Raw genomic sequence first — 18,878 nt, forward strand, 5'->3', positions numbered from 1 at the left:
AGAAATTAGTGTAAACAACTTAATTAACACTAAAAAAAGATTTTAATTTCTCACTAACCTCGATTAGAACTATGTTATATTGCAGCATCCACTGATTAACGGGCTATTGTGTTATATGTACTGTCGATTTGATTAATTTTCCACCACAAGATGGAGAAAAGATTTAAGTTCTTTCGAAATTAAACTTAATTGGTTGGTTGGTCGTGTGGGTGTGTTAAATTCATTTATTTTTGAAGTTTTAGAACACACAAAAAAATACGTAAAAAATTTCTGAGGAGCAACAGAAACAATTTGTTTTGCCTTTATTTCTCCTCACTATTACTGAAAAATACGAGTTAATATTTTTTTGTCTTACATAATAATATCTTTAGATAAATTTCTTTGTTTATTTTTTTTAATAGTAACACATGTCATGATACTTTTTCTTTTTTCGTAATTAACATTCAAAGGCATTTTAAATAAATATTGACCAAACATAATTAGTTTTCTCCAAAATAACTTTTTCTTAAAAATTATTTTAATAAAAGTGCTTCTTTAAATAATAAAGAGTTTTTGATAGCTTGGCCGAACCAACTTTATTAGAATCATGACACTTAGTGTATATATAATAATTAGACAAGTTCAATTCTTGATAAGCTTTCAACAATTTGAAAAGGCATTTTATAATTATATTCATTCCTCATAATATTTATTCATATTTAGGCGATGCCGCTGTGGAGTTAAGCGTTATTAAGAAATATTATATTATTCAGAAAGAAAAAAGGTAACCTAATATTGTATATCCTATGCTAAATTTTGTATAAGATTAGCTCTCTTTCAAATGCCTATGAAACAATGCACTATGTTGTGATAATTTTAATATTATTTCTCTTAAAGATAAGACACGTTCAACTGAACTTTTCTTGATAAGACATTTGACGATGAAATATCATTAATTAGTCAGCTACAACTTATCAACTTTGTTTGGCCAAGCTGGTCATTGCCTACCTCATTCTTTACTCAAAACTATTTTTTCTTGATTGAATTAAACGAGAAATGAATAAATAACGCTTGTCCAATCAATTAAAAGAGGAATATAATGCTAGTTGTTTAGTAAGAACTACTTTTATTAAGGGCATCTCCAACCCAAACATCAAATTTTACATCAAATTTGGTGTCGACACTATTTTAGTGTAAATCAACTCTAACCCACTGCATCAAATTTTACACAAAAAAATAATATTTTCTCTCTCTTCATTATTATATTATTATTTCTTATTTCATAAAACATTCACCATATATAATTCATATTATTTTCTTTTATAGTCGTTTAATATAAAATTATTTTATATCATAATTTTTTAAATAATATAAATTGCTAGCAAATATTATACATAATAATGGATAATGCAAATAAAAGTGAAATCATTAATGAAATACAATTAAATAAACATTACATAATTGAAAAAATATATTTTAAATTCTACATAAATATTCAACTTTAAAGATCACTATGGTGCTCCCATAAATGCTCTATTGATGCATTACGTAGTTCGAAATGAGCTTCTTTGTCCTTTATTTTTTTATGTTGATAAAGAAATTGTTGAAATCGATAATTTTCATCTATTGCCATTTCTACAATCGGAGTTGGACCTTCCGACGCATCTTGAATTGGTGCATTAAGATCACGTTCATCCTCAATTATCATGTTGTGCATTATAATACATGATTTTTTTTTTGGTTTTCCACCCGGTGTCCGGAGCCCACATTGGAGCTCCGACTAAATCTAGATCGCGCTCTGCAGGGCCCATTTAGGGGTGGAGCTCCCATGTAGCACTTCTTTTCTCCAAAAACGTGATGGCCCTGCGATAATTGCAAAACGAGATTGCTAAACTCCAAATGCTAACTTTTATATCTAAAATTAATATTATAAAAATATTACATAAAAAAATAATTAAATATGCAAGAGATTTAATTAAAACATACAATTTATATAATGTTTAATTAAAAGTTTTGTATGATGAAATAATATTAAAATATTCAATAAAGTGAATTGGTGTGATGAATAGTATAAATGGTATATATGCTCTAGTTTTTGGACAGCAGGGGCACCAATGTCCCAAAAGTATGACGGAGGGTATTTGCATACCATTTACGATAGTTCGGGAATATATTTGTCCTTTTTCCCAAATAAAATAAGATTTTTAAAAATTATGATTTAAAATAAGTCATGATATTTGTGTGACTATCAATTATCTCGTTAAGCGTAAAATAAATATTTTAAAAATTCAATCGTGACTACTAAACAGTTATTCTCCAAATAATTTTCCAAGATCTAATACTATACATAGTTTAATAGGGGTAGTATAATAAAATATCTATATTAATAATTATGTTTTTAATGGATATGCCAAATCAAATAGTAAAAATTTAAAATGAATGGAGCGTAATATTGAAAAGAATACAATCACTATTAATATCGGAAAAGAGTCATTTTTTTAATCGACTAAAAGGCAAAAAGTTGCGGTATAAATTGAAACGGAAGGAGTATCATTTGATTTCTAAGACACAGGAAAAACATCACATGACTTGTATATGATTGGATGAATTTCTTGATAAGCTTTCAAATATTTGAAAAGGCATCTCTTCTTATTTGTCAACATATTAAATTTATGCCGTGGCAAATAGGAATCATAAAGAAATATTATATTATTGTTTGATTCTCAGAATATGAACAAGTAATCTAATGTCAAATCTATTTGTTTTCCAAAGTCTTTGGTTCCTTCTTATTACCATGACAACATCCTTACTTGTTGGAATGAGTCAACATTAAAATTAAAATTGTAAGCAAATGGTTTTAAAAAGTCAACACACATTCAAAACAATGCAAGATTTGTAAAACTAGACTTCCCAATTTAGTCCTTCAAATTACTCTCTTCGTCTCAAATTATGTATCGTGATTTGTAAAACTAATTATCTTAGCTTGTTTATTAAGTATTTTAGAAGTTCAAGATAAAATTAATTATATCTTCTCATTTTATCTTTAATTGTAATTGTTCTGGAAGACTATATACCTTAACTATAGGGTAATAACATAAATAAAGTAAATAATTAAAAAAGAAATATTATATATATCTTAAGATATAAATAAAAATAAAATAGTCATACCATTCTTAATTAATATTTTCGGGGCGTGTAATAAAATAAATACGACAGATAATTTGAGAGGGCGGACAGTATATTTTCCAAGGTTTAACTTAACACTCTAAAACATCCTTAGGCTTCTTCTTGGAAATTAAGATTCATCATTATTCATAAACTATAACCTGAGGTGTTAAAAGCTGAAGTCTTACCTTTATTAAATAATTAAAGTGTGCTTATGTTAATTAATCCTACAAGAGTACAGCTCAGACGCCCCTTAAAGTGAATCTTAGGGTAATCTAAAATAATACATCACAATTTTAAAAGTGAATTGTTGAACCTGAATCAGTTTTTTCTAATCCTTGTCAGCCACAATTATTATTCAGAATATTCATTAATCTCATTTTTCAACTCCTTCCAATAGTCTTACAATTATTTTATATAAAGGATTCTCTTCCTCCAATTGTTAAAATAAGCATCACAAATAAATTAAAAAAAAGTAGTTGACAATATGGGAATCTGCATATCCTCTGCATCTTTTGAGATTCAACCTGTTGATTTTGGGAATGAAAATGTTGTTCTCTATGAAGACTACAACATTAATAGGTACAAACAAGTAATTGGTTCTGTTTTTTCTGAACAAGGAAATAAAGGAATCAATCAAGATTCTGCTATTCTCTATCAGGTTTGTCATTTTGCAACATGTTTACTTAGTTTTTCATTGACATAATGCGTAAACATGATCCTTAACTTGGTTTCAACAGACAACTGTGCCCTCCAACTTTGAGTGTGTACAAATAGACACTTAAACTTGTATAAAATTGAACCAGTAGACACACGTGTCCTACATGACATAATATATGGGGTATCAGTAGTTAAAAGGTCATTGTTGTCAGTTGATGCCAAGTTAAGAGTCATGTTTATGTATTATACCTTTTTCATTACATGGGGTATCTTAAAATGGAAACTTTCCTTTTTATGGCAGGGGTATGGTGTAGAAAATGGAGTTTTTGGTGGAGTTTTTGATGGACATGGAGAGAATGGACAAATAGTCAGCAAGTTTGTTATGAATAAGTTGCCATCTTTGCTGCTGAAACTTACATTTTCTCTGCCAAAAGTCTTTTCTGTGAAACAAAATGTGATGAGAAGGAATTTTAACAAGTGGAAAAAGGCTTGTTGGGGTTCCTTTATGGTGATGGATAGAGATATTAAGAGTCTTGAGAATTTGGACTCTTCTTTCAGTGGAACAACTGCTGTCGTTGCTATAAGACAGGTAACGAGAAGAATCTTTCTTTGACCTGATTATCGCGAATATTGCTTAAAGTTTTGGAGAATCTAATATAGAAAATGTTATAGGATGATGATCTAGTTATCGCGAATCTTGGAGATTCTCGAGCTGTACTAGGAAGAAAGAAAGAGGAGGGAGTGATTGAGGCTGTTCAGTTAACTACTGATTTGAAGCCTAGTCTGACTTGTAAGACTCTTCTTTTCATAATATTGACATGACACGCATGGCATAATTCAATTTCAAATTGTTCTTACTAATGGTCTATCGGAAACAGTCTGTCTATCTATCTCATCTGTGAGGTAGAGGTAAGGTCTGCATACATTAAACTCCACTATGTGGAACTACACTGGATATGTTGTTGTTGTTTACTATTGACTAAATGATCATAAACTGTTTGGTGCATACAGCTGAAGCAGAAAGAATAAGGAGGTGTGGTGGCAGAGTTTTTGCACCGCAAGAGCCACATATCCAGAGAGTGTATTTACCCAAGGAAGATGTTCCTGGTTTGGCCATGACAAGATCTTTTGGGGATTTCATGCTAAAATATCTTGGCATAATCTCCGAACCTGATGTCTCTTATCACCACATTACTCCGAATGATCAGTTTGTTGTTCTAGCAACTGATGGGGTAAGCCTATTTTAACTATGTACAAGTACTTGGTATATTTTGTTCTGTTTCTCATATTTCCTCTGTTTGTATAACACTTGACATGTCTATTTTCATTGTAAAAATAGGTGTGGGATGTGCTGAGCAACGATCAAGTCGTCTCCATAGTGTGTGCAACAAATAATGTAGCAGCAGCCGCAGAGGCAGTAGTACAGGCTTCTTTAGATGCATGGAAACAGAGGTTTCCAAACAGCAAGAGAGATGACAGCACTGTCATTTGCCTGTACTTGCAACAAGGTGCATCTCTGCAGAATGGTACTTGAAGCCAAAGCTTTTAGGTGCTGATGTTGCTATTTATATTAGTATATGGATGTTCACCTTTTGTTACATTATTGAGTTCTGAGTAGAATTTTTGAAGACAAATGTATGAAGACTACAAACTCATGAGACGAAATCCAAGTTTTTTTTTTATATATAAATAAAACATACCACTACACAAACATTTTGTATCAATATAATGCATTTTGTACACTCATTTGTTCACCATATCATTATTTCTTATCAAGAAAATCCAGAAACCTTGGGCACCAGGAAATACTTCTAAAATATGGCCAAGAATTTGCAAGTTTCATCAAAACCAGGGGCCGCCGAGCTACCCTCGGAGACACCTGTTCGTTGAAAAATTACCTTGTATATATAGGTCAAAATTTGGTTTAATGAATATGTATTTAAGTGTTGACACCTCTAGGTACAAGTTGAAGGTTTAGTGTAGTGGTTAACGGATTGCAAATTTTGCTCTTTAGAATTAGTTGAACAAAATAACAAGGAAGAGAATGGATGCAAAATTTAATAGATACAGAAATCTCGAGTAACGAGTGAGATTCTCCACACAAACGAACGAACCTATCAAGTTTGAGCTGACCCTAATCTAAGCTGATCGTCAATTGCAACTAACATCAACTTTTTATTCAGACCACCTCATTCCACCATATCATATGTTGAAACTAGGAGGTACTAGAGAAGAAAAGAGTAGATAAATATATAAAGTTGTAAATAATAAATGAGATAAAACAAATTGACTATATTAAATAATATTAAGGAAATTAATGTAGCATGTGTTGGCCTGAATCCAATGATATATTTCTTCGGACAAGCTTGAAGATTGCTCAAAGCTAATGAACAAGTAACAAAATTGTTAGAGAGAAATTGAAGCCTTCTTAACTCATGTATGATAATTGATTAATTAATTGACATTTCAGGATGAGAAGAGTAACATTTTCATAACGCCTAGTGTTGGTCACTGACTTTTCCTCCTTCATAATTGGTTCTTTGTGAGGCGATTCAGGATGTGTAATACACTGTACACATTACACATCCTGGATCGCCTCACAATGAACCAATTATGTGTAGTACAGTGTATTACACATTACACATACAAAAAAAAAAAGTTGATCTTATTGGAAATAGAGCTCTTATTTCGTGCATTATTTGTTACTTCTATTGTTTCTGTCAAGGTATGGTGCCATTGGAGGACATTAAACAGGTAGTCTCACGATCAGACGGTGCTTTATGCTTCGACATTGTTATTGTATACTTCCGATGGTCAGAATAGGCAGCAGGGGAAGGAGGGGCTAGCAAAAAGTTCGAGCTTTCGAAATCTCTCTTCCAAACTTTTGAAGGATGTCTCATTGTTTGAAACTAACTTATACAATACGGACAAACTTAATAGTTAACTTCAAGAGAACATCACATGTCCTTGTATATCTACCATAAAACTTTCCGTAGACACAATGTTGATTTGACTTGAAAAGCTAATTTTTTTTTTGTGAATTTGTTTGTTTCGAATGATTTAATTAATTATTTCTTAACCTTATAGTCATCATAGTTATCTGGTATTTCATTTTCAGAATACATAATTCCTTTAAAATATGGTGAGAGGGAAGGAACCTAGAACCTCGTTTCCTTGGAATGCCATGTTTGGTTTTAATCCCTCTAAAATTAGAGTAATTATAATTATATATATTTTTAATTTGACCTTGTGCGGGTGATTACTAAATGATCCTTTGATTGTGTTAAAATAATTGATTTTGGTCATTTATGTGCATCAATACACCAAAATAACAAAAATAAAAATAAAAAATGGAAAACATGAGTGTATAGTACGGATGTAATAATGACATGAAAACTTGACTAACATGAATTGTAGTGTAGTAGTGGGATTGCTGCCCCCTTAATTAGAAGTTTCAGATTCGAGCTCTAGATATGGAGAAAATTTTGTTAGGAGTGCCACCCCCAAATAGACAATGCAATGCGTGATCCAGACATTTAGTCGGAGCTCCAATATGGGCTCTGTGCACCGAGTGGAAACCAAAAAAAAACATGAGTCCGGATTTAGTCGGAGCTCCAATACAAACTCAGGACACCGGGTGGAAAACCAAAAAAATGACATGGATTCAGATTTAGTCGGAGCTCCAATACAGGCTTCGTACACCGAGTGGAAAACCAATTTTTTTTTTACATGGATCCGGATTTAGTCGGACCTTCAACACAGACTCGGGACACCGGGTCGGAAACAAAAAATTGGCATGGATCTGAATTTAACTGAACCTCCAATATGAGTTTCAATACAGACTCTGGACACCGGGTTAGAAACAAAAAGAATGAGATGAATCAGAATTTAATTGAACCTCCAATACGGGTTTTGAACACCAGATGGAAACCCAAAAAAATGACATGAAAAACTTGTCGCAAGTGTGGAGAAATTTCTTGTAAAAGAAGGGGAATAAATCTATTGCAATATTTGTCAATGTCTAGATATATATTTCATGTTTTTTTCCCCTTTAGACCTTTGAAATCTACGTTGTCTACTTGTCTTGATCATAGTACGTCTCTAGTGTTGGCTTAAAGGAATTTAAAGTCCTATATATACTTTTCATACATCAATATTACCATACAACTCAATAGTCCAATTATCCAATTTGTTTGTTAATTAACCATAAAGCACAATACAATGATATTTAAGTACAAAGTATGTGTTGCACTTTTTGTTGTGCTCTCAATTTGGGCCAGCATTGAAGGTCGTAGTGTCTCTAAATTCTTAACTGAAGAAACTGTAGGGACCAAATGGGCTGTCCTAGTTGCTGGCTCTAATGAATGGTGGAATTACAGGCATCAGGTTATTAGCTACGAGCGATTTAACAACGAACTTAGAAATGTTGTGTTAGAATTGAGTGATGATTTGTTTTGTCATTTTATTGATTGATTTCAGGCTGATGTATGTCACGCTTACCAATTACTCAAGAAAGGTGGTCTTAAAGACGAGAATATTATTGTATTCATGTATGATGATATTGCTAACAATACTATGAATCCTCGACCTGGAGTCATCATCAATAATCCACATGGCCAAGATGTTTACAAAGGTGTTCCTAAGGTTTGTGTCTTTTTTCCCCTTCTCTTTTCGAGCAATTCAATCCCTCGAAAATACTTAGAATGTGTGATACGTACATTGATGAGGGCCGGGGTTATATTTTGTTGGGACAGGATTATGTAGGTGAAGATGTTAATGCTGAAAACTTTTTCAATGTTATTCTTGCCAACAAAAGTGGTATAACTGGAGGAAGTGGTAAAGTTTTGAACAGCGCTCCAAATGACCATATTTTCATCTACTATGTTGATCATGGTGGCCCTGGAATTGTTTGTAAGTGATTCGATCGTCATCACACACATATATTATATGTTCATATTTGTTTATTTCATGTTTCCAAATGAACAGCAATGCCAACTGGAGTTGTCTACGCGAATGATTTGATTAACGTGTTGAAAAAGAAGCATGCTTCTGGGACATATAGTAAACTGGTAACTTCCTTCTTTCAGTTGATCTTAAGTCATTTACTCCCTTCGGTCTAATATGCTGTTTTTTCTTATATGTTTTAGGTATTTTACTTAGAAGCTTGCGAGTCTGGAAGCATGTTTGATGGTCTTCTTCCTGAAGGTTTAGATATTTATGTAACGACTGCATCAAATCCCAATGAAAGTAGTTGGGGAACATATTGTGGTGTGGGTGATGCACGCGATCCCTGCCTTGTAGAGTGTCCCCCTCCTGAGTTTAAAGGTGTGTGCTTAGGAGACTTGTACAGTGTTGCTTGGATGGAGGACAGGTAACGTAACACACAACTTTTCAAGTCCCTCATCGAGGGAAATCAATCGATTTAAAGTTTTCAAAACTATAATATTAATGAAACTTCTTCCTATATCTTGATATATTGATATACAGTGATGTTCAAGATCGACAAACTGAAACTCTAGATGATCAGTATGATAGGGTAAGAGCTTGTACTATACGTAATCTCAATTATGTATATGTTTTAACCAATTATAGCCTATCTAAAGAACGATTCATAATTATGATCAGATTGCAAACAGAACAGCAGCCAATCTAACATATGGCTCTCATGTCATGCAATATGGTGATATGGTGTTAAGTGTTGATACTCTTTTCCAGTATATGGGCGTTGCTTCGATAAACCACTCTCATGTCTCCATGAATTCTTATAAATCATCGTCACAGAATGTTGAACAACGAGAAACAGAGCTTTTCTACTGGCAATCCAAAGTATGTCCCTAGCTTTCTTTGCAACACATCAAGTCATATACTATATATAATTTAATGTTTTTTCCTTTCCAAGAAAGACGCAAAAATATAATTCTGATTCATTCTTTCTAAATTTTGGCAGTACCAAGATGCTCCCGAAGGGTCTGATGACTATTTTGAAGCTCGCGCCAAACTTATTAAAGTTGTAGCACATAGAAGTCAAGTGGACAATAGCGTAAAACATATTGGAGATCTTCTGTTTGGAGTTGAATATGGTAACAAGGCACTACAAAGTGTTCGATCTGCTGGACAACCACTAGTTGATAACTGGGATTGCCTTAAATCCTATGTAAGTATTTAGCCTAATTATAAAACATTCTTCTTATTGTTCTTTTGCACGTATATATGGAATCATGAGATTGTTTTTTTATTTTCATGTAGGTCGAGATATTTGAGGCACATTGTGGAGAATTAAGCTCGTATGGAAAGAAACATATACGTGGTATCGCGAATATTTGTAATGCTGGAATTGAGAGTGAGCAAATGACTGCTGCAACTGTACAAGCATGCGGCCCTTTGTAGAGCTGAGAGCAATTTATGTTTAGCTTGTTTAATTTGTGTCATCAGTCATGGCTGGCTGCAAAGTTTCACCTTATGTAGCTAGCAAATTAATAATCTTAGTCCTTCCTATTGGAACCATATGTTGAGTTAAATGGTATTAATTAGAGACTCTATGAATGTTCAATGTTTTTCCATTTTCATATATATTTGATACTCCCTCTGTTTAAAAAAGAATGACTTACTTTCTTTTTTAGTCTGTTTACAAAGGAATGACCTCTATCCCTTTTTAATCTAATATTTTAATTTCAACTTTTCACCTGACATTTTATGGCCACAAGATTAAAAGACAATTTTGTACATTTAACATAACTTTAATTCAGAATTACAAGATTCAAAAGTCTTCTTTATTTTCTTAAACTCCGTGTCAAGTCAAACTAGCTAGACCGTTCTTTTTGAAACGGAGGGAGGGAGTATATAAAATGTCATGTAAGCTAATCTTTGCTACTGTATGTGAAATCTGAAGGGGAAGTTCAAAAGGCTTCCAGTTTTGAAAAGTTTCAAAGTGAAATAAGAAGCTTGGACATTTAGGTTGGGTATCTAAATCTGAAAATAGGGAGTATTATGGAGCTAATTAAAATTGAAGGTAAAACACTGAATTTTTTAAATTGTTTTTTTACCCCTCCAGAGCTCCCACCTTTTTATTTCCTTGATGACTCGATCTCATGACAACCTTAAAGGTTGGAAGTGAGGGGTCATGATTATTATCCAAGCAATTTTCTCTTGTTCAAAAGACACTGATTAATTTAACTAGATTTTAACGATTTGAGTCGAAAATCTGAAACAACATTAAAACCAACCACTTCAACATTAAAAAACTTGTATTCAGATGATTTTACAAGGGTGAATTCACGACTAAAATACATGAAGGATAGATGAATCAGAGATAAGTTTTAGTGGGACATGGTGTTTTAACGGATGGTAGATAAATATGATTGAAGGTATAACAGGTAAAATGTAGTTTTGGGACTCGAAGGGGTATTGCAAAACGCTTTGGGGTCGTTTGATGTGAGAGATAAGAGGAGTTAATTTCGTGATAATTTTTTAATGCCCTTTAATCCCTTGTTTGGTTGCAAAGGATGAGATAACTTATCACAAGATTAACAGTTAGTGCTGGGATAAGTTATCCCTCCGAGGTCGGAATAGTAATCCAGAATAACTTATCCTGAGATAAAATATGCAAAATAACAAAACATACACCCCTTAAATATCTTTTATACACCACTTTTACATTCATGTACATTAACATAATTTTTAATAACATTTATAATAATATTCACGACCTTAATTAATTGTTATTTTTATGATAATCTATTTTTCTATTAAAAAATTACATTTTATAAATACAATTTTTATTTATGAATATATTATACGTTGAATTTTTTTGTCCAATTCTTATGTTTATTTATATTTTGATTTCTCTTAAAATGTTCACTCCACTATTAAATTACATATTTTTAATTAAATAGTTTATTGCTCACTTAAAATTAAATTTTATATATAAATTAAAATGTAGATAACTTTAATAATAAAATTTCTTTTACTTTAATAAACTTAAATGATCATTTATTTTTAAGCTAAATAAGATGGACATTTTATTTTTAAGATAAATAAGAGAAAGTTTTATTTTAAAGATAAATAAGATGGAAAATTTATTTTAAAGGTAAATTATAAGACGGAAGTTAACTTGTTTAAGTTAAATAAGATGAAAGTCTAATTTTAAAAATACATGGCACAATCATGGAAACAAACACAAAAATTATTTAAGTTAAATAAGATGGAAATTTTATTTTTAAGAATGAATAACTAAAGTCAAAGAAAATGTAAAAAAAAAACAAATTAAGGTGGAGGGTAATTTTGTAAACAAATAACTTATTCTTAGAAATTATGCAATGAATATAAGTTTGAATATGACAAACCAAACAAGCAATAAAAATTACTTCCAACATTACTTATTCTAACCTTATTTATCCCAACATAACTTGTATTGTGGGGGCTTAATTTATATTGAGGCTTATACGTTAAGCGTCCGCCTGTTGATTATATTTATGAAGAAACACATGGATCCGCACCTGACAATTTGCTAATTACATATATATGTGTTTTTTATATAAATTGTGATAAGTAAATTAATGAATTTATCAGTACATACTTTTATCGCATTTTCATCCCTAATGGAAATATTACTTAAATAGGTACTTTTAATAAATAATTACTGATTTTAACAATATTTTTTATTTATTACTATTTATAGCAACATATGGTAATACTATGATGAATCTACAATATGTACTAAAAGTGAATTATGTATGCAATGTATATGTATTATAACTGTTTTAAAATGTATTATGCTTGTTTGGTAAGAAATTGACACATTGTATTATAAGTGTATTAAAATGTGTGATAATGTATTATTTATCAATAAAACTTGTATTATATGTCTTTTATAAATTGTTTTTTTTTGTAATATGTATTAAAATTGTATTATAAATGTATTAAAAGTGATCAAGTGAAAAGAAAATGTTACTGCTATAAATGGTAAATATTTTCTTAATATAGTATATTTATGTAAGTTTCCCCCTAATAATAAACTAATTTAATTAATTTGGTGTAAATATTGAGAGCAAGTGAATTTTTTTTGTTTAAAATTATTTTCATTTTGTGTGAGTAATTACTTTTGATTTTGTAATTTGTAACATTTAAAATTAGATTTTTTTTTTTATAAATAACTATAGTTTTGGATCATAATTATGAATAAAATAGTTATAATTTACATAATTATAATTCATAACAATAATTTTAGAGAGGAGAGAGATGATTAGATATAACTTGTATCTTAATTGAAACTGAGATACACAAAACACATATACACAATATCCTCTCTCTATCCCAAATCTCACTCGTTTCTCTCCTCTCTCTCATAGATACACATATTAGCTTTGAAATTGAAACATATATAGACAAATACACTTGGTATACTACGTAAATGTGTCATTTAACTTCGGCTCATTTTATATTGGCAGAATGGTCTGGGAGACCCTTGTACTTGTCTTATTTTGTCACCTGAGCCCTTCTAATCTAGACTTTGCCAACTGAACCCTCGAACCCACTAAAATTCAACATTTTAAACCCTTTTTTTGACCACTCAGTGATGCGTGAACTACAAACGCCACACGTAGCTTTCCACGTCATTTAAAAATGTCACATAGGATATGATATGTTAAAAATTGGCTAATCCTTTTCTTTCAAACATATCTTTCCTTTCTCCTTTTCAACTAGACCCTTCTACTCCCTTAATCCCGATTTACATTGTTGCTCACTGTAATTTTTTTCGATTTTTTGAAGTGTTTGAGTTCGCGTTTCACTCCATAGTTGTAAGTTTCTTGACTGATTTTCATTCTCTTTGTTTTACAGTTGTGTTTTTGGTGTTTCATTTTGAATTTTATTGTTTTGAGTTCTTGTTAAGGCTTAGTTGTTGCAGAGGTCGTGGTGTGATTTTAGGGAGGATTTTGATTTTTTACATGCCTAATAACAAGCCTAATAACAATTTGTAGAAGTATTATCCATTCAATGGCATTTGTCGTGAATATCTGTTGAATCTAGGATTTTTTCGTATCTGAATTTTTAATTTTTTTTTATCAATTACGTTGGATTTCTTTCTTGTTAGTGGTCCAATTGGATTATATCAGATTATTATAGAGGTTTTTGTTGTGTTCCATAAAGAAATAGTTTTAACTTAGGTTTTTTTTTGTTGATTAGGGCTTTTTGTGTATTAGGATTTTTTTGTCATTTAGGGCTTTTTGTCAATCATCTGATTGTATTCTCGTGACTTTGCAGGCATGGTAAGAATATGGGATCAACAATTATTACATTTCAAATGTATTATGGGGGTTGTTTTTATCAGATCCTGAACTCAGGTATGCTAATGGAATTTCTGATCTTGAAAAAATAAGAATCGATATGGATGAGCTTCATATTATGTTTTTTCATAAATTAGCTAGAGAATTGAGAGTTGAACAAGTTGAAACCTTTGGGTGCAAAGTTAACAAAAGAGGTGGTTTTTATATGTTGAAAAGTGATGGTGATGTGTTGAGATTTATTAACAACTTAAAGGGTGGGGACTTTGTTGATGTGTATGTGGTACATCAAATTAGTATTCCCTTAATTGTTGAGGATCCTACTGAGGTGCAAATAGCCCAATTGCTTACTCTAAAAAAAGGTAAGCTCCCCTCTCCCCCCCTATTGTTATAAATGTTAGGGCTGATGTGTCTTCCCCTCAACCATCTGATAAAAATGATACAAATATTAAAAAAAAGGTCAGCAACCTAGGGTAGACAAGGGTAAGAATAAAGAGGTTGCTGCTCCTGAGGTTTCTTTAGAGGACTTAGATGAAGATGAAGGTCAAGGTCAAGGTCAAGGTCAAGGTATTGACTTTTCTTCCTACCACCTTCATACATATGATGAATCTGATGTAGATGTAGATGCTAAACAATCTGATTCTGAGTCACTTTATGATGTTGATGAGAACATTGATGACTTAAGTGACTTGGATTCTGAGTTTGTTGAAGCTATGAAGTCTAACATTCAAGAACAAGTTAATAAAGAGAAGGCTGCTAGAATAACTGTAGATGAGATACCTTCTGGTCCTTTAGATATAGATGTTGGTTTTGAAGATATTTATAAGAATAAAAGGGGAATATATGAAGGAAAATTGGGTGGGGATGACCTGTATTTTGATAGCTTAGATCCTGACAGTGATATTAGTGAGGATGAAGGGGATCCTGTTGATTCTAATGAGGTTGTAGATCCACCAGCTAGGAATTCAAGTACGAAGGTCTATTTTGACCCAACTGCCAATTTTTTTTATTTCAGTTGTATATGATTTTTGTGAATAATGTTCAGTTTAGAGAAACACTACAGACTTACTCTATTCAGAAGGGTGTGGACATTAAACTTAAACCTAATGAAAAGGAGAGGATCAGGGCAAAGTGTAATAAGAAGGGTTGTCCTTGGCATATTCTTGGAAGTATTGAGGGTAATACTGGAAATTTTATTGTGAAGACATATTTTCCTGTCCATAAGTGTTTCAAAGAACAAGAAACAAGTTGTGTACTCCAAACTGGATTTGTAAGACTTACAAAGACAGAATCATGAGTGAACCTAGCATCAGACTCCATCAGATTCAAGGCTTGGTACAAAAGGATTATGGATTGTATGTTAGTAAAACAAGTTGTACAAGAGAAAAAATGAAAGTCATGAATGAGCATATGGGTGATTTCATAGAGGAATTTGCTAGATTGTATGACTATGCTGAGGAGTTGAAGTCTACAAATTCAGAAACTACTATGGTTGTTAGGACATCCAAGAATACAATTCCTGGAAAAGAGGTATTCCAAGGGATTTATATTTGTCTTGGAGCATTAAAAAGTGGTTGGATGGAGGGGTGTAGAAGGATAATTGGTTTTGATGGTGCATTTCTGAAAGGTGTATGTAGAGGTGAACTGCTATCTTGCATTTCCAAGAATGGAAATAATTAGATGTAACCTGTAGCATGGGCAGTAGTTAATAAAGAATCCAAGGACACATGGTCTTGGTTTTTCAAGTGCATCAAACATGATTTGGAACTGACACAAACTGAAGGTGAAGGACTGACTGTTATGTCTGATATGCAGAAGGTATGAGAACACTTTGTAGTTTTTTTTAATTTGCTATAGCAATTTCTATGTTACACTTATGTTCTTATTGTTTTTCCTTGGCATGCCTTTTTTCTTTGATAGGGTCTTAACCTAACACTTGTTGATTTATTGCCAAATGCTGAAATTACATGGTGTGCTAGACATATATGGGCCAACTGGAAGAAGGTATGAAGTGGTGAAGAAAGGAGGAAGAAGTTTTGGCAGGTTGCCAGGGCTCCATTTGAAGTTCATTTACAATCAAAACATGATGAAATGAGTATGTTGGGAGAATGTATTGTGGAAGCTTTGTTAAAGTACAACAAAAATGCATGGTGTAGGGCATTATTCAAGGACCATAGCAAGTGTGACATAGTTGAGAATAATATGTGTGAGACATTTAATAGTTGGATCTTGACATCTAGATTCAAATCAATCATCACAATGTTAGAGGAAATTAGAGTCAAAGTCATGCAAAGAATGACTCAAATGAGGGAGTTTTCTGAAAAATGGATAACTGATGTGTCACCTATGGCTATGCAAATTCCTACTGACAATGCTGAACATGCAACCATATGTGAGGTTAAATTTAATGGAGATAATGACTATGAGATTCAGCATCCACCATATAAACATGTTGTTAATTTAAAAAAGAAAGTGTGTAGTTGTAGGTCATGGCAACTGAAGGGAATTCTTTGTGCACATGCAATTACTGCAATGCATTATAAAGATCTAGATGTTGAGTCATTTGTTGATCACTGGTACAAGAAGGAAACATATTTGAAGGCCTACAATAGGTTCATTCAACCTATGACAAACATGAAGATGTGGCCCAAGAGCACAAGACCATCCATTGAGCCACCTGAAATCACTTATATGCTAGGAAGACCAAGGAAAAAAAGGTCTAAAGATAGTGATGAGCCTAGTAAGAAGAAGTTTGGAAAGGCTACAAGGAAGGGGAGAAAAATGAAAAGTTTTGCCTTAACTTCTTCAACTTTGTTAATGAAATTTATTTTTATCAATACTTTTTAATTCAGTTTGGAAAAATTTTGTATGTAGAAAAATGGCTATACTATTGGAACTGCAAGAACCGCTACAGGTGGAAGTGGTGGTGCAACTACTTCAGCAGCTTCTACAGGTGTAACTAGTGGGGCTACTGGTGGTGCTACTGGTGAAAGTGGTGGTGCAACTACTTCATCAGCTTCTACAGGTGTAACTGCTGGTGGAAGTGGTGGTGCAACTACTAAAAGACCAGCCACTACTTCAGCAGCTTCTGGAGGTGTAACTACTGGTGGAAATGGTGGTGCAACTACTTCAGCAGCTTCTACAGGTGTAACTGCTGGTGGAAGTAGTGGTGCAACTACTAAAACACCAGCCACTACTTCAACAGCTTCTGGAGGTACAACTACTGCTGCAACAACTACTGGTGGACGTGCTGTAAATATTTCTGTAAATTTTGCAAGTGTTGCTCAACCAACAAGTCAATTTAGTACTCAGCAGTCAACTACTAGTGCTAGTGGCTCAAAGAAGAGTAGCAAAGTTAAAAGAGGTGGTGCAAATCCCGGATATAAGAGGCCAAGAACAGAAAAGCCAAGAACAGCTGGTTTTGGTGTGCTATTTGGAGTAAATGGTAGTGTGATTGAGAGGGTAAGTATTATCATTTAAGGACCTTTAGTTTGATTCTATAGAATCTCTCTAACTAATATCATTATTGCCTTTTAACAGTCTGAAACTACTGATAGAGTGTTACATTGTGCACCATTGAAGAGTTCAGTGCCTACCAATATCGATCTTGGTTACAAACCCAATGGACTAAGGTGGAAGGGTGGAGCTGCAGTTACTCAAAGGCAGCTATAAGAACAAAGTTACAAGCGAGCCACTCAGTCCACACCAAGCACTCAAGACACATAATATTTCATAGTAAAGACTCATGTTTTGCCTAGCTAAATTCTCAATGACATTGTCGATGATACTTTTCACTATTAACTTAATTTTCAACTGTTGTGTTAGCTTGCTATGACAAACAAGTTATTTTTGCTTATGAATTTGCTATGATAATTATAAGTCTTAATCTGGATATTTTCATACATTATATTACATTATCATAGTACTAAAATGAACAAATCATCAATACATCTTAAATACAAAAGATAGAAACCATATGACAACAATCACGACAACACCGATATCAATACTAATGCTCGATCTCCCCTGTCTTCCATGTCTTCCATGCTTTCCATGCCTTCCCTGCCTTCCATGCCTTCCATGCCTTCCATGATCAACATTTGTTGATTGATTCTTCATGTAGTATTGTTCTTGGTAGGTAGGATCAGCCATATCAGCCCATCGAAAAAATTCACATCCATTACCATTTGTGTATTTTTGACAGCCCCAAAACATTCTTCCTGGATTTGTTGATGTTCTTGACATCTTAAGTTCAGTATGAAGCCCACAATAGCAAAAACAAACTGTCATTGTGAAGAACAAAAAAATTAACGAGTAAGAAAAAGGCGAGAAAAATAAAATATAGACAAAAAGGGCCTAATCAATTGTGGAGAAGAAGAAGAAATTTGGAGTGAAGAATTTCGGATAGAGATAAACGAGTGAGAAAGAGAAGAAATTTTGGATATTTGAAGAAGAAATTAGGAGAATTTGAGGAAGATGGCCAAAAATGACCATTATTGACTTTTTAAAAACATCTCACGCTCCTAAAGTGGGTGTAATTCACACACTTGAACTACTTTTGCCACATGGGATGACAGGTCAAAAAAAGGGTTTACAATATTGAATTTCAGTGGGTTCGAGGGTTCAGTTGGCAAAGTCTAGATTAGAAGGGCTTAGGTGACAAAATGAGACAAGTACAAGGGTCTCCCAGACCATTTTGCCTTTTATATTTATACCTTCCAACTTTGGATGTGCACAAGTAGACTCTTTTATTTGTGTATAGTTGAACAAGTAGACATATGAGTCTTACATGTC

At 32.7% G+C, this 18,878-nt stretch overlaps 2 protein-coding genes across 3 annotated transcripts; both read left to right on the top strand.

The window, feature by feature from the left end:
- The first annotated feature begins 3,631 nt into the window (after window positions 1-3,631).
- LOC125838720 (probable protein phosphatase 2C 72) lies at window positions 3,632-5,365 on the top strand. The gene is made up of 5 exons (XM_049517762.1): window positions 3,632-3,805; window positions 4,106-4,393; window positions 4,477-4,594; window positions 4,816-5,036; window positions 5,144-5,365. The coding sequence occupies exons 1-5, from the start codon at window positions 3,632-3,634 to the stop codon at window positions 5,336-5,338; spliced, it is 996 nt and encodes a 331-aa protein (XP_049373719.1). The 3' UTR covers window positions 5,339-5,365.
- Window positions 5,366-8,025: 2,660 nt separating this feature from the next.
- Window positions 8,026-10,266, top strand: LOC125838704 (vacuolar-processing enzyme-like). Of its 2 annotated transcripts, none has more exons than XM_049517744.1 (9): window positions 8,026-8,190; window positions 8,284-8,448; window positions 8,559-8,715; window positions 8,791-8,873; window positions 8,952-9,175; window positions 9,292-9,359; window positions 9,446-9,630; window positions 9,752-9,958; window positions 10,051-10,266. In XM_049517744.1, exons 1-9 carry the CDS (start codon window positions 8,026-8,028, stop codon window positions 10,189-10,191), a joined length of 1,395 nt encoding a protein of 464 aa, XP_049373701.1. In that variant the 3' UTR covers window positions 10,192-10,266. The 2 variants fall into 2 exon arrangements, with proteins under 2 accessions (XP_049373701.1, XP_049373700.1); XM_049517743.1 differs by having other exon boundaries at window positions 9,292-9,340; window positions 9,430-9,630.
- The last annotated feature ends 8,612 nt before the right edge of the window (window positions 10,267-18,878 follow it).

This window comes from Solanum verrucosum, unplaced genomic scaffold, assembly GCF_900185275.1.
Source record: "Solanum verrucosum unplaced genomic scaffold, falcon-dt-bn FXZP01000182.1, whole genome shotgun sequence".
Lineage (NCBI taxonomy): Eukaryota > Viridiplantae > Streptophyta > Magnoliopsida > Solanales > Solanaceae > Solanum > Solanum verrucosum.

Coding starts and splice junctions, on each gene's coding strand:
- LOC125838704 (XM_049517744.1), top strand. CDS start 8,026: ATGATATTTAAGTACAAAGTATGTGTTGCACTTTTTGTTGTGCTCTCA. Junction 9,360..9,445: donor GGTAAGAGCTTGTACTATAC/GTAATCTCAATT, acceptor CAAACAGAACAG/CAGCCAATCTAACATATGGC. Junction 9,631..9,751: donor TTTTCTACTGGCAATCCAAA/GTATGTCCCTAG, acceptor AAATTTTGGCAG/TACCAAGATGCTCCCGAAGG.
- LOC125838720 (XM_049517762.1), top strand. CDS start 3,632: ATGGGAATCTGCATATCCTCTGCATCTTTTGAGATTCAACCTGTTGAT. Junction 4,394..4,476: donor CTGTCGTTGCTATAAGACAG/GTAACGAGAAGA, acceptor AAAATGTTATAG/GATGATGATCTAGTTATCGC. Junction 5,037..5,143: donor TTGTTCTAGCAACTGATGGG/GTAAGCCTATTT, acceptor TTGTAAAAATAG/GTGTGGGATGTGCTGAGCAA.